General features: G+C 46.6%; 1 protein-coding gene across 8 annotated transcripts in view; it reads left to right on the forward strand.

The window, feature by feature from the left end:
• LOC125449413 (gastrula zinc finger protein XlCGF71.1-like) overlaps positions 1-15,726 on the forward strand; it is a 129,842-nt gene extending 114,116 nt beyond the window's left edge. For 5 of the 8 annotated variants that reach the window (XM_059641606.1, XM_059641607.1, XM_059641609.1 and 2 more), the window contains one exon: positions 9,310-15,726. In XM_059641606.1, coding sequence (XP_059497589.1) covers positions 9,893-10,723 — 831 coding nt within the window. In that variant the 5' untranslated portion in view covers positions 9,310-9,892 and the 3' untranslated portion in view covers positions 10,724-15,726. The other 3 variants (XM_048525191.2, XM_048525190.2, XM_048525192.2) reach the window with 3 other exon arrangements.
• The last annotated feature ends 810 nt before the right edge of the window (positions 15,727-16,536 follow it).

Consider the following 16,536-nt stretch of genomic DNA (forward strand, 5'->3'; position numbering starts at 1 on the left):
CACACACTCTCTCCCTCAGACACAGTCTCACACACACACACACACACTCTCTCCTCAGACACAGTCTCACACACACACGACATCACACTCTCTCCCTCAGACACAGTCTCACACACACACACACACACTCTCTCCTCAGACACAGTCTCACACACACACACACACACTCTCTCCCTCAGACACTGCCTCACACACACACTCTCTCCCTCAGACACTGCCTCACACACACACTCTCTCCCTCAGACACAGTCTCACACACACACACACACTCTCTCCCTCGACACTGCCTCACACACACCACACTCTCTCCCTCAGACACTGCCTCACACAACACACACTCTCTCCCTCAGACACTGCCTCACACACACACACTCTCCCGTCAGACACTGCCTCACACACACACACACACTCTCTCCCTCAGACACTGCCTCACACACACTCTCTCCCTCAGACACTGCCTCACACACACACACACACACTCTCTCCCTCAGACACTGCCTCACACACACACACACACTCTCTCCCTCAGACACTGCCTCACACACACACACTCTCCCTCAGACACAGCCTCACACACACACCACTCTCTCCTCAGACACTGCCTCACACACACACACACACTCTCTCCCTCAGACACTGCCTCACACACACACACACACTCTCTCCCTCAGACACTGCCTCACACACACACACACACTCTCTCCCTCAGACACTGCCTCACACACACACACACTCTCTCCTCAGACACTGCCTCACACACACACACTCTCCCTCAGACACTGCCTCACCACACACACACACTCTCTCCCTCAGACCTGCTCACACACACTCTCTCCCTCAGACACTGCCTCACACACACACACACACACTCTCTCCCTCAGACACTGCCTCACACACACACACACACTCTCTCCCTCAGACACTGCCTCACACACACACACTCTCCCTCAGACACAGCCTCACAACACACACACACACTCTCTCCTCAGACACTGCCTCACACACACACACACTCTCTCCTCAGACACTGCCTCACACACACACACACACACTCTCCCTCAGACACTGCCTCACACACACACACACTCTCTCCTCAGACACTGCCTCACACACACACACACACTCTCTCCTCAGACACTGCCTCACACACACACACACTCTCTCCCTCAGACACTGCCTCACACACACACTCTCTCCCTCAGACACTGCCTCACACACACACTCTCTCCCTCAGACACAGCCTCACACACACACTCTCTCCCTCAGACACAGTCTCACACACACACACACACTCTCTCCCTCAGACACAGTCTCACACACACACACACACACACTCTCTCCCTCAGACACTGCCTCACACACACACACACACTCTCTCCCTCAGACACTGCCTCACACACACACACACACACACACTCTCCCTCAGACACAGTCTCACACACACACACACACACACTCTCCCTCAGACACAGTCTCACACACACACACACACTCTCTCCCTCAGACACTGCCTCACACACACACACTCTCCCTCAGACACAGCCTCACACACACACACACACTCTCTCCCTCAGACACTGCCTCACACACACACACACACTCTCTCCCTCAGACACTGCCTCACACACACACACACACACTCTCTCCCTCAGACACTGCCTCACACACACACACACTCTCTCCCTCAGACACTGCCTCACACACACACACACACACTCTCTCCCTCAGACACTGCCTCACACACACACACACACTCTCTCCCTCAGACACTGCCTCACACACACACTCTCTCCCTCAGACACTGCCTCACACACACACTCTCTCCCTCAGACACAGTCTCACACACACACACACACTCTCTCCCTCAGACACAGTCTCACACACACACACACACACACTCTCTCCCTCAGACACTGCCTCACACACACACACACACTCTCTCCCTCAGACACAGTCTCACACACACACACACACACTCTCTCCCTCAGACACAGTCTCACACACACACACACACACTCTCTCCCTCAGACACAGTCTCACACACACACACACACACACTCTCTCCCTCAGACACAGTCTCACACACACACACACACACTCTCTCCCTCAGACACAGTCTCACACACACACACACACACTCTCTCCCTCAGACACTGCCTCACACACACACTCTCTCCCTCAGACACAGTCTCACACACACACTCTCTCCCTCAGACACAGTCTCACACACACACACACACTCTCTCCCTCAGACACAGTCTCACACACACACACACACACACTCTCTCCCTCAGACACTGCCTCACACACACACACACACTCTCTCCCTCAGACACTGCCTCACACACACACACACACACACACTCTCCCTCAGACACAGTCTCACACACACACACACACACACTCTCCCTCAGACACAGTCTCACACACACACACACACACACTCTCCCTCAGACACAGTCTCACACACACACACACACACTCTCTCCCTCAGACACAGTCTCACACACACACACACACACTCTCTCCCTCAGACACAGTCTCACACACACACACACACACTCTCTCCCTCAGACACAGTCTCACACACACACACACACACTCTCTCCCTCAGACACAGTCTCACACACACACACACACACTCTCTCCCTCAGACACAGTCTCACACACACACACACACACTCTCTCCCTCAGACACAGTCTCACACACACACACACACACTCTCTCCCTCAGACACAGTCTCACACACACACACACACACACTCTCTCCCTCAGACACAGTCTCACACACACACACACACACTCTCTCCCTCAGACACAGTCTCACACACACACACACACACTCTCTCCCTCAGACACAGTCTCACACACACACACACACACTCTCTCCCTCAGACACAGTCTCACACACACACACACACACTCTCTCCCTCAGACACAGTCTCACACACACACACACACACTCTCTCCCTCAGACACAGTCTCACACACACACACACACACACTCTCTCCCTCAGACACAGTCTCACACACACACACACACACTCTCTCCCTCAGACACAGTCTCACACACACACACACACACTCTCTCCCTCAGACACAGTCTCACACACACACACACACACTCTCTCCCTCAGACACAGTCTCACACACACACACACACACACACTCTCTCCCTCAGACACAGTCTCACACACACACACACACACTCTCTCCCTCAGACACAGTCTCACACACACACACACACACTCTCTCCCTCAGACACAGTCTCACACACACACACACACACTCTCTCCCTCAGACACAGTCTCACACACACACACACACACTCTCTCCCTCAGACACAGTCTCACACACACACACACACACTCTCTCCCTCAGACACAGTCTCACACACACACACACACACTCTCTCCCTCAGACACAGTCTCACACACACACACACACACTCTCTCCCTCAGACACAGTCTCACACACACACACACACACTCTCTCCCTCAGACACAGTCTCACACACACACACACACACTCTCTCCCTCAGACACAGTCTCACACACACACACACACACTCTCTCCCTCAGACACAGTCTCACACACACACACACACACTCTCTCCCTCAGACACAGTCTCACACACACACACACACACTCTCTCCCTCAGACACAGTCTCACACACACACACACACACTCTCTCCCTCAGACACAGTCTCACACACACACACACACACTCTCTCCCTCAGACACAGTCTCACACACACACACACACACTCTCTCCCTCAGACACAGTCTCACACACACACACACACACTCTCTCCCTCAGACACAGTCTCACACACACACACACACACTCTCTCCCTCAGACACAGTCTCACACACACACACACACACACACACTCTCTCCCTCAGACACAGTCTCACACACACACACACACACTCTCTCCCTCAGACACAGTCTCACACACACACACACACACACTCTCTCCCTCAGACACAGTCTCACACACACACACACACACTCTCTCCCTCAGACACAGTCTCACACACACACACACACACTCTCTCCCTCAGACACAGTCTCACACACACACACACACACACTCTCTCCCTCAGACACAGTCTCACACACACACACACACACTCTCTCCCTCAGACACAGTCTCACACACACACACACACACTCTCTCCCTCAGACACAGTCTCACACACACACACACACACTCTCTCCCTCAGACACAGTCTCACACACACACACACACACTCTCTCCCTCAGACACAGTCTCACACACACACACACACACTCTCTCCCTCAGACACAGTCTCACACACACACACACACACACTCTCTCCCTCAGACACAGTCTCACACACACACACACACACTCTCTCCCTCAGACACAGTCTCACACACACACACACACACTCTCTCCCTCAGACACAGTCTCACACACACACACACACACTCTCTCCCTCAGACACAGTCTCACACACACACACACACACACTCTCTCCCTCAGACACAGTCTCACACACACACACACACACTCTCTCCCTCAGACACAGTCTCACACACACACACACACACTCTCTCCCTCAGACACAGTCTCACACACACACACACACACTCTCTCCCTCAGACACAGTCTCACACACACACACACACACTCTCTCCCTCAGACACAGTCTCACACACACACACACACACTCTCTCCCTCAGACACAGTCTCACACACACACACACACACTCTCTCCCTCAGACACAGTCTCACACACACACACACACACTCTCTCCCTCAGACACAGTCTCACACACACACACACACACTCTCTCCCTCAGACACAGTCTCACACACACACACACACTCTCTCCCTCAGACACAGTCTCACACACACACACACACACACTCTCTCCCTCAGACACAGTCTCACACACACACACACACACTCTCTCCCTCAGACACAGTCTCACACACACACACACACACTCTCTCCCTCAGACACAGTCTCACACACACACACACACACTCTCTCCCTCAGACACAGTCTCACACACACACACACACACACTCTCTCCCTCAGACACAGTCTCACACACACACACACACACACTCTCTCCCTCAGACACAGTCTCACACACACACACACACACACTCTCTCCCTCAGACACAGTCTCTCACACACACACACACACACTCTCTCCCTCAGACACAGTCTCTCACACACACACACACACACACACTCTCTCCCTCAGACACAGTCTCTCACACACACACACACACACACTCTCTCCCTCAGACACAGTCTCACACACACACACACACTCTCTCTCCCTCAGACACAGTCTCACACACACACACACACTCTCTCTCCCTCAGACACAGTCTCACACACACACACACACTCTCCCTCTCACACACACTCTCTCCCACACACACACTCTCCCTCTCACACACACTCTCTCCCACACACACACTCTCCCTCTCACACACACTCTCTCACTCTCATACACAGGTCCTCTCTCTCTTACAAATTCTCTCACAGTCTCTCTCTCTCTCTCACATATACACACTCATTCACACACACTCTCCTGTCTCTCACAAAAACACACACACACTTTCACCTACACACACAATGTCTCTGTCTGTCTCACTCACACATACACTCTCACACACAAAATGTTTCTCTCGCTCTCCCACACACACTCTCTCACACACACTGTCTCTCTCACTCTCACACACTCATTCTCTCACAGTCAGAGGCACTCTTTCTCATGCGCAGATTCTTTCTCACACAAACACACATAACTGTGTCTCTCTCTCACACACCCACTCTTTCTCTCACTCTGACACACTCTTTCTCTTTCACAAACACTCTCTCCGACACACTCTCCCTCTCTCTCACACTCACACACACACACACACACACACTCGCCTCCACAATAAAAATCAATGGTGTGAATCATGTGATGCAAGATGTTTGTGTGCGTACATAAGCAATCTATTTTCTTCAAGAAACACACAATTTGTAGTCATAGTCAGTCAGTTTAGCATCTTATAAATTCCAGTTTTCAGAATAAAACCAACTTGATTCCAAGTTAAAACTCTGAACCAAGCTTCACCCCCACAATTCGTGTCTGACCTGAGATGTCACCTTGTGAATATTCTTGTGGCTCTGTTCTGAGGAAGGGTCACCGGATCCGAAACGTTAACTCTGTTTTCTCCTCCAAAGATAAAACATAGAACATTACAGCATAGTACAGGCCCTTCGGCCCTCGATGTTGTACCGACCTGTCATACCAACCTGAAGCCCATCTAACCTACACTATTCCATGTATGTCCATATGCTTGTCCAATGACGACTTAAATGTACTTAAAGTTGGTGCCAGACCTGCTGAACTTTTCCAAAAACTTTGGTTTTGTTCCTGATTTACAGCATCCGCAGTTCTTTTGGTTTTTCTTCTTATGGTTTTGCCTTATTCTCATGACAGCACCGCACTGACATTGACTTTATAAACACTTACACATATCGTTTAACACTTTTGGTCACCCGCAGAGACTTACCATCTGACACTCCACTCAGAGAAGTTGTTATGATCGTTTGATTTCCCTGCTTATAAACTCTGTGTCTGTGTACCCTGCTCTCTCACTGCACCTGACAAGGGGATGCCCTCCAAAAGCTTGTGTGATTCCAAATAAATTTGTTGGACTATATCCTGGTGTCGTGTGACATCCGACTTTGGGATTCTGCTTGTTCTAGTGATGACATACAGTGGTCTCCACAGTTATTTCTTTAAATTGAGGTCTTAATTTGTTTTATCATCTTCCTATTTCAGTAACAAATATTCAAATGCTTGCTCCAGCCTGAGGATTCTAATCTTTAGGTACAGGAGGGTTCCATTTCCTGCTGGGATTTTACGCAAATCTGGCTGGCAAATAAATGAGTGTCAACCAATGAGCGAGAGCCGGATTCAGACCGGCCCCTCGCCTACCCCTATTGGTTGGAGGACCAGCTGCAAACGAACGGTCCTCCAGTTCCGCCCCCTTCCGATCGGTTGAGGGCAGCCGTCAATGACGGGGGGTTCGACCTGAGCGTGCGCAATGAGGAGGTGGAGAGAAGCATCGGGGCTCGAATAGAAACTTTGTTGCGGTGGAATGTTCGCCGTCCGGTGAATGGAAGGGAGTCGACGGTTTGGTGTTTCGAAAGTGCTCAGTGTAAGCCTTAAACCGCATGTGATGAACTCCCAGTTTGGCGTTCACCTTAAGTGGGTACCTTCAGGAAACAGGCCCGAGTTAACGGCCGCCGTGGGCTGAGCGCAGCTCGGTTCATAGGAAGCGGACATGTTGCTGAGGATGCTACGCTGCAAGACGCATGCGCAGCTCTCACCTTCGTGGATCGGCAAACCCGGATAACGATCCCGCGGGAAGGAGAAAGAAGAGACAAAGTGTGGGGGAGATCATTGGGTTGTAAGGTTGGAGGCCAGGGGTGCGATAGTAGCAACAATAACCGCTTCTATCTATATACCGCCTTTGACATAATAAACCACCCCGCGAGACTTCACAGGAAGGAGGTACAACACATTGTTGCATGGAGTGTCATGAGTTGCCTGGGCAGATGATCAAACAGTTGTTGAAAGAACTAGAGTTCAAGGACGGGATTCCAGACCTTGAGACCCAGTTAGCTGAAGGCAGCCACACATGGAGGAGTAATGAAAACTGGGCTGGCGCAAAAGATCAAGATTTAGCTTAAAAGTATCTCGCAGGCTTGTGGGGTTAGTGCACAAGGAGAGGTGAGGAATGGCGAATGTTAAAATGGAGATGTGGCTTGTATGGGTACCAGTGTAGTTCATTGAACACAGGAATGATGGGAAATGGGAATAACCATGAGCAAAATTTTGGACGACTTCAGTTGTCCAGAGGGTGGGAGACCATCAGTAATTGCATTGGGATAGTCAATCTGGGAGGTATCAAAAACATGAATAAGGGTTCCTGCATCAGATTCACTGAGTTAGGGATGAGGTCAGATGACATTAGAGGTGTACAGATGCAATCTTGGTAATGGCACACGTGTTTGGAGGCTGTGAACAGGCTTGCAAAATTTCAGTATTCCAGGGAGGGTTATGGAGGCAGTAGCTAGGGAATAGAGATTGGAGTAGTGATTGCCAACAGTGGTAAATAAAAACCAAAAGAACTGCAGATGCTGTAATTCAGGAACAAAATCAAATTTGCTGGAAAAGCTCAGCAGGTCTGACAGTATCTGTGGAGGAGAAAACAATGTTAACGTTTCAGGTCAGTGGTGGACAGTGAGAGTCTTTTTCCGAGGATGATGACTTTAGCTTGTACAAGGGGGCATAGCTACAAATTGAGGGGTGATAGATTTAAGGTAGATGTCAGAAGCAGGTTCTTTACTCAGAGAGTGGTAAGGGTGTGGAACGCCCTGCCTGCCAATGTAGTTAACTCAGCCACATTAGGGGCATTTAAACAGTCCTTGGATAAGCATATGGATGATGGGATAGTGTAGGGGGAGGGGCTTAAATTAGTTCACAGGTCGGCGCAACATCAAGGGCCGAAGGGCCTGTTCCGCGCTGTATTGTTCTATGTTCTGTGTCTGGTGACCCTTACTCAGAACTGATGGTGGCTGGGAAAACGTCAGTTTATATGCAGAAAATAGGGAGGTGGGTGGGGTATGGAATAAATGATAAAATAGAGCCCAAAGAGAGAGAGAGAGAGAGAGACAGACAGACAGTTGGATAGACAAAGGAGTTGTTAACGATCAGGCTGGGAGGGTGAATAGTTGTTAATAGGACAATAGTGGTGTTTGTCTTCTCAATACTTAATTTGACTCACTTAATAGTTAGAAAGAGAGTCAGAACCACAGTGGCTTAAGAGATCAATTCCAGGAGAAACAATGGACAATCTAGGGTGCTTGCAAAAACCCCTTCACATTTGTTCATTTCATAGATAACAAAGTGTAGAGCTGGATGAACACAGCAGGCCAAGCAGCATTTTAGGAGCACAAAAGCTGACGTTTCGGGCCTAGATCCGTCATCCCTTGTCTGCTATTCTGTATTTTTGGTCAGGGACTTTTTATATTTATATTCTCCCATGATTAATGATTGAAGTGAATTATCAAACTTATTTCTATCTTTAGTTGTACATATTTGTTAAACAGTGTAGAAAATTATTTCTGATAGTTTATTGGATTTTGACAGAGGGACGGGTGTCAGTGTGTGGGATGGAGATCTGTAGCTTTAGTGGAATGAGAGGGAAAATGGTGCATAGAAACTCAAATTGACTGTGATATCCTTTTACAGAAATAAGAAGGGAGAGGCTTTCCTGAACTGAAACTTGAATTGGACATCACACCAAGATCAGACACAGTCACTCGGTTCATCAGGATAGTCTTTGAATGTGTTCATCTGATTTGTTAGTGGAAAACAATTTCAAACATCTGTGTGGCTGGAAGAACACTTGCAAGTGAGAGTTTTCCAGTGCACTGACTGTGGAAAGTGTTTTAGCCAGTTACACAGTGAGGAGAAAGCAACAGTGGGGAGAAATTGTACATGTGTTTTGAGAGTGGATTCGACGTCAACTGATTTGTGCAACCTGGAGAACCAAAAGGATGCCTGCACCACGGAGAAACCATGGAAATGTGGAGACTGTGGGAAGAGATTTAATTATCCTTCCAGGCTAGAAATTCATCGACAAAGTCACACTGGAGAGAAACCATGGAAATGTGGAGACTGTGGGAAGGGATTCAATTATCCATCCCAGCTGGAAATCCATCGACGCAGTCACACTGGTGAAAAGCCATGGCAATGTGGAGTCTGTGGGAAGGGATTCAGTTACCCATCCCAGCTGGAAACACATCAGCGCAGTCACACTGGAGAGGGGCCCATGACCTGCTTTGACTGTGAGGAAGGATTTGTTGGTGCATCCAACTTGCTGACAGCTAAGCAATTTCACGCTGAGGTGAAGCCGTTCAGCTGCACTGACTGTGGAAAGAGATTCAGGCAGTCAGCCAGCCTCACTGTCCACCAGCGAGTTCACACGGGGGAAAGACCATTCGGCTGTACTTTCTGTGGGAAGACGTTCAGGCAGTCAGGTGACCTCATTGAACACCAACGAATTCACACTGGGGAGAGGCCATTCACCTGCTCTGTATGTGGGAAAGGATTCACTCAGTCATCCAACTTGCTGACACATCAGCGAGTTCACACTGAGGAGAGGCCATTCATTTGCCCTTACTGTGGACAGAGGTTCAGACACTCGGGCACCCTCACTGTACACCAGCGAGTTCACACTGGGGAGAGGCCATTTATCTGCTCTGTATGTGCGAAGGGTTTCAGTCACTCGTCCCATTTGCTGACTCACCAACGGGTTCATACTGGAGAGAAACCATTCACCTGCTCCGTGTGTGAGAAGGGATTCACTGATTCGTCCACCCTACTGAAACATCAGCGAGTTCACACCGAGGAAAGACCATTCAGCTGTACCTACTGTGGAAAGAGGTTCAGGCAGTCATCTGATCTCATTGTGCACCAGCGTGTTCACACAGGAGAGAAACCATTCACCTGCTCCGTGTGTGGGAAGGGATTTACTGATTCATCCAACCTGCTGAAACATCAACGGGTTCACACTGGGGAGAGACCATTCACCTGCTCTGAGTGTGGGAAGGGATTCATTGATTCATCCCAACTGCTTAGACACCAGCGAGTTCATGAGTGACCGAGGGGATATGTTTCTGCTGTTAACAGTCTTCCTTCAACATCTGGAGAAATTTCTAACTGAAGCTGGGAATGTACATAGATATTGTCATAGAATCATAGAATTTTACAATACAAAAGGAGACCATTTGACCCATTGTGTTTGTACTGACTCCTGAAAGAGCTACCCAGCTAGTCCCATGCTTGAGCCCAATCTCTGTGTAGCCCTCTAAATTCATCTCTTTCAAATATATATCCAGTTTGTTTTTGTAATCTCCTATGGAATCCGCCTCCTCCACTCTCCCAGGCAACGCATTCTAAATCCTAAAAGTTCTGAGTAAAGAAGTTTCTCCTCATCTTGCTCCTAGCGGTCTTGCTGACAGTCTTGAAATTGTTACCCCTAGTTACGTACATTTCAACTAGTAGAAATAGAATATCTTTCTTTACCCTGTCAAAATTGTTTATAGTTTTGAAAATCTCAGTAAGGTCACTTCATAATCTTTTCTGTTCCATGGACAATATGCCCAATTTTTATAATCTTTCAATGTATCTAAAATCCCCATTCTTGGTGTAATTCTAGTAAATATTCTTTGAACTCTCTCCAAGGATTCTCTGGGGAGCACTACTTTCAAATCCTCTCCAAATTGAGAAATGCTCATCAATACCTACCCTCTGATTCTTATCTTTTGACCAACTTCTAATCCACACTGCCAAGAACCCATCAACCCCAAACATATCTAATTTGCTAACCAACGTAACTTGTGGTGCCATATCAAATGCTTTCTGAAAGTCCAAATTTACAATATCCACAGCCTCTGTCACATTGTCAAAAAATCAGTTAAAATTTTAAGACATGACTTCCCATTGACAAAGCCGTGTTGGCTGTCTGGTGTTAACTTATTTTTCTCTAAGTGCATATTTAACTTATCCTATATTATAGCCTCCATCAGTTTTCCTACTACTGATGTCAAGCTGATAAGTCTGTAGTTTACTGGGTTATCCTTTCTTAAACAGCGGTGACATATTTACAATCCTTCAGTCCTGGGGACTTATCCTGTGTTCAGAGGAACCTAGGAAATTTCTGTCAACGGCTCTGCAATTTGCTGTCTTACCTCTCTCAGCAATGTAGGATGCATCCCATCTGGACCTGGTGTCTTCTGTACCTGAAGTGCTGCCAATCGTTTTAGTACCACTTTGTTATCTATCACCATATTGCTCAATACCCACATTTTCAACTAGGCATTGTCACCATCTTCTAATTTGATAAAGACAAACAAAATATTCATTTAGTATCTCTGCCACATCCTTTGCTTCAGTGAGCAGCTTACCCTGCTTGTCCTAATGGGTTCCACTCTTTCCTTCACTAATCTTTGACTATTAGTATGTTTGAAGGACATTTTGCTATTTGTTTTAGCACAGCCTGCCATCCTTTCCTCATGCTTTCTCTTAGCCTTCCTTATTTCAACCTTATTCTCTGTCCTGCATCTGAAATGCTGTTCCTGATTTCTACTGCTTTTATTGGTCTGCTGTGTATTATATGTCTCCTTTTTCTTTGCTTATTTTCTCAAGAATATCCTTAGTCATTCTTGGTAATGTAGCTTTGGATACCCCATATTTATTTCTCATGGGCACATATCTGGCTTGCACCCTATTCACTTCTCTTTTAAAATACTATTTTTCATTCACTGTTTTATCCACCAAAATACATTTTCCATCAGTGTTCCAGTTCAACTTTAATGACCCCTAAAATCTATTCTTTTCCAGTCAGGAATCTCAGTCATTGACTGATTTTCATCTTTTTCCATCTTAGTGTCAAATCTTTATTGTTATCATCACTATTTTCCAAATGCATACCCTTAGAATCCCTTGGAGATAGCAAGAACTGCATATGCTGGAGTCAGAGACAACACAGCGTGGAGCTCGAAGAACACTGCGTTAGAGGAGCAGGAAAGTTGACGTTTCAGGTCAGGACCCTTCTTCATAAATGGGGAGGGGAAAGGGAGCTGGGAAATAAATTAGAGAGAGGAGGAGTGGGTCTAGAGAAGGTAGGTGAGATGGTAATAGGTGAATACAGGTGGGGATTGGTCAGTGGGATGGGTGGGACGGATAGTTGGGAAGATGGACAGGATGTGTCAGGTGAAGGAGGCAGGGATGAGAGGGAGGGTTGGACATAGGATAAGGCCTGGGGCGGGGAGATTTTAAAACTGGTGAATTCTATGTTTAGGCCATCAGGCTGTAAGCTCCTGAGGTGGAATGTGAGGTGTTGGTCCTCCAAATTGCATCAGGTGTCATTGTGGCACTGGAGGAGGCCCAGGATGGACATGTCACCCAGGGAGTGGAAGGGGGAGTTAAAAATGTTGGCTACTGGAAGGTATTGTCATTTGTTGTGACCGAATGCAGTTGATCTACAAAATGGTCTCCAAGTCTACGTTTGGTCTCACCGACGTAGAGAAAGCCACATTGGGAGTAATGGATGCAGTAGACCAAATTGGCAGATATACAGATGAACCCCTGTCTGATATGAAAAGTTTGCTTTGGGCCTTGGATGGAGGTGTAGGGGCAGGTGTAGCACTTCCTGCGGTTGCAGGAAGTGCTATCGGTTATGGAGCGGACAAGAAAGTTGCAGAACGAGTGGTCCCTACAAAAGGCAGATGGGGTGGGGAGGAAAATACCTCTTTGGTTGTGGGGTTGGATTGTAGGTGGACTGTTGGAGGAAACTGGAGCACCCAAAAGAAACCTGTGCAGACACAGAATGAGCAAATTCCACACAGTCGACCGAGGATGGAATTGAACTCAGGTCCCTGGTACTGTGATACAGCAGTGCTGACCACTTAGCTGCCATGTCACCCACTCTGACATTCTCCGCTTGGTCTGTCTCATTTCCTGGGATCAAGTCCAGAATAGCTCATGTGGTAGGACTTGAATTATAATGTTCCATAAAGTTCTCCTGGACACATTGCAGGAATTTGCCCCTTCAGCTCCACACTCTGCCCTTTTCCTTGTCCACCCTACAGTAGTTGAAATCACCAACTGTCACAACCCTACTTGTCCTGCAAATTTCCTTAATGTGCCACAAACACTGTCTTCTGTTCCTTCCCCGCTATTTAATAAATACCCAGCAAGATTACCTCTCCTTTCCACTTTCTCACTGCTAACCATATAGATTCTAATTCAGGAACTGCATCTCTTGTTCAAGGGCAATGATACTATCTTTGACCAACACTACTACACCTCCGCCCTTTTTATCCACTCTGTTTCTCCTTAAACCTTTATAACCTGGGATGTGAAGTATCCAGTCCTTTTCTAGCTTGATGTGGAGGTGCCAATGTCGGAATGAGGGTGGACAAAGTCAGAAGTCATACAACAGCAGGTAATAGTCCAACACGTTTATCTGAAAACACAAGCTTTCAGAGTGTAGCCCCCTTTGTTTGTTCACTATGTGCATTTACATACCTACAATTTAACCCTGCCCTATCACTTCACCATTGGAAGGTGACCATTTCTCTGTCTATTGAAAATATTTAAGCCTTTCCTCACTTCTTTTTCCATCTCTTACCACCTCTGATACTTCCAAAACTAGGCCCATTAGTCAATCCACCATCCCTGCCTGACAAGTTTACATCCATTCTCACTGCACTATTTACTCTTTCAGCCACGAGATTAATTCCTTTTCAGCTCAGATGAAGCCTAACCCTTCTGAACAGCTTTCTCTTTTCCCAAAAGTGATCTCAATATCTGAAAGTTCAAAATCTGCACTCCCCCAGCTTTAACATTATGCCTCAAGCCATGTATTTACATTCCTAATTCGCTTTTGTCCAAATTTTCAACGCTTGTCACATTACAGGAGATGATTGATGGAGTCTGAAAGAGAAAACATGTATGAAGTCAGAAATAACCTGTGGATTGTTGAAGCATGTAACGTGAGTTAAAGTATGTTCCAAAGAGGGTCAGAAAGGCAACAGAATCATCTGAAAAGCATCAGCAAGCAGCGGGCAGGTGAATGGAAAGCTGGATAATCTTTACATTTCATGTATGAACTTTTGTTTGAGCCATCTATATTTCTGATGTCAAAAATTTTGCAGTCATGAGAGAAGATCTTCAGATGAGAACGTGAATTACGTCAACAGTTATCATATTTTACCAGAACAGTTTTGGCATGTATTCATGAGGTAATTCGAGGGTTTGTGCTGCTGATTATGATAATTTTGTGAACTGTTTCTTTATAATAATAACTAAGTCATTCAGTCCTTCAGGTGACCGAATCTGGTGAGAGCAGGAAGACCCTGGAGTCTAAATGTAACATTATTTGTACTGAATTGAGTTTAATTAGCTTTATTGTAGTGTGCACTTGAATGACAGCAGTGAAAAGTTTGCAATGTCACCATGTACGGCACTGTCTTATGTAAAAGACACCTAGGTACAGATACTTAAATACTTGTTACAGAATTGAGAGAATTTTTTAAAAGTCCAGCATAAGAATAAAAAGTTTTTAAAAGTACTGGAATTACAATCTTTTCATCTTGGCACGTAGCCTCCAGACCACAGTAGACTTCAAAACTTGATGCCTCCAGTCTGTAAGGGTCTTGCCTCCCCATGGCCTCTGGTGTGAGATTCACCTCCCCATGCCGGCCTCTGGTCCAGGCCTTGCTTCCTACGTTCTTGTCCAGGTAAGTTTAGGAATTTTAAAAAAGTTTGAAAAATAAATTCCAGAAAAGACACAAAAAAAGTGAGTGGAGCAGAGGAGCTCTGGTTGGGGTGTTCTATTCTACCACCTTGCCAGGAAAATATTGTTTATGACTGGTTGAATGTGAAAGGCCATTAGTTTGTCTTTGGTTAAGAATAATTGAGGATTGTTATTTTTCCCTCATAAACACAGAGATTGAAAATTTTTAGAGCAGCTCAGAGGAGAGCTCACTGAGGTCAGAAGCAAGTTTTGCCTGTCTAGTAAGGGGTTTTTCAGAGAAATTCAGGAGGAGTTACCTCAGTAGAAAACTTAAGTATGTCCAGATTCCAAATAGAAATGTTTGATTAGTAATCTGCAGGTTATTTGAAGCAGAGAAAGTATGAGCTATCAGTTTTGTGAATGATGTATGAAGACCCCATGGTTCACTGGACAGAAATTGGTGATAATCAGTTAACCTGAACTTAAAAATTTAGAATAAAGATGTAATATCTATGGATTTTAGTTGCTGTGAAGCAATGGTGTAGGAAAATAGGTTGAAACTTCTTTGAGATTCTTTTGTTACCTGTTCTAGAAGCTTGGTTTTTTTCACCTTTTTGTGTAATAAACTTATGTTTTGTTGTTTTGGAAGCTCGACACCCCCATGTAACTTGTTTCAACGACTGACCACCAGCTAACTAAAATGGAAACAAAAATCTAACAGGTTTCACTCTGAAATCTGACTTGTTCAGTGGTAGCACCAGTTGGAATCATAAAAATCAAGCAGATAGCCCTGGAGCAGGGGCCAGTGCAGGGAAGCGAGTCCTGGAGTAAACTTATCTTGCAGCTACTGCTGAGAGCCGGTGTAGACTGGACTGGAGGCTTGCTGCAGAACGGGGATGGCTCTGGACTGGGGTCAGGCACAGGCAGTCAGACCTTAGATGGCACCATAAGAGGTGATGTTGTAAAACTTTTCACTATACTCCTGTACATGAATACACATGACAATAAAGGACATTCTAATTCTAATTCTCTAACTTGGCTTTCCCATAGAAGACAGAGTGGTAATGGAAGTCCGTGACTAGTGGTGTTCTGCAGGGATCCGTACTGGGCAGTCTACTGTTTCTGATATATGTAAATGACTTGGATGAAAATGTAGGCAAGTGGGTTAGTAA

This window comes from Stegostoma tigrinum, chromosome 42 (genome assembly GCF_030684315.1).
Source record: "Stegostoma tigrinum isolate sSteTig4 chromosome 42, sSteTig4.hap1, whole genome shotgun sequence".
NCBI lineage: Eukaryota > Metazoa > Chordata > Chondrichthyes > Orectolobiformes > Stegostomatidae > Stegostoma > Stegostoma tigrinum.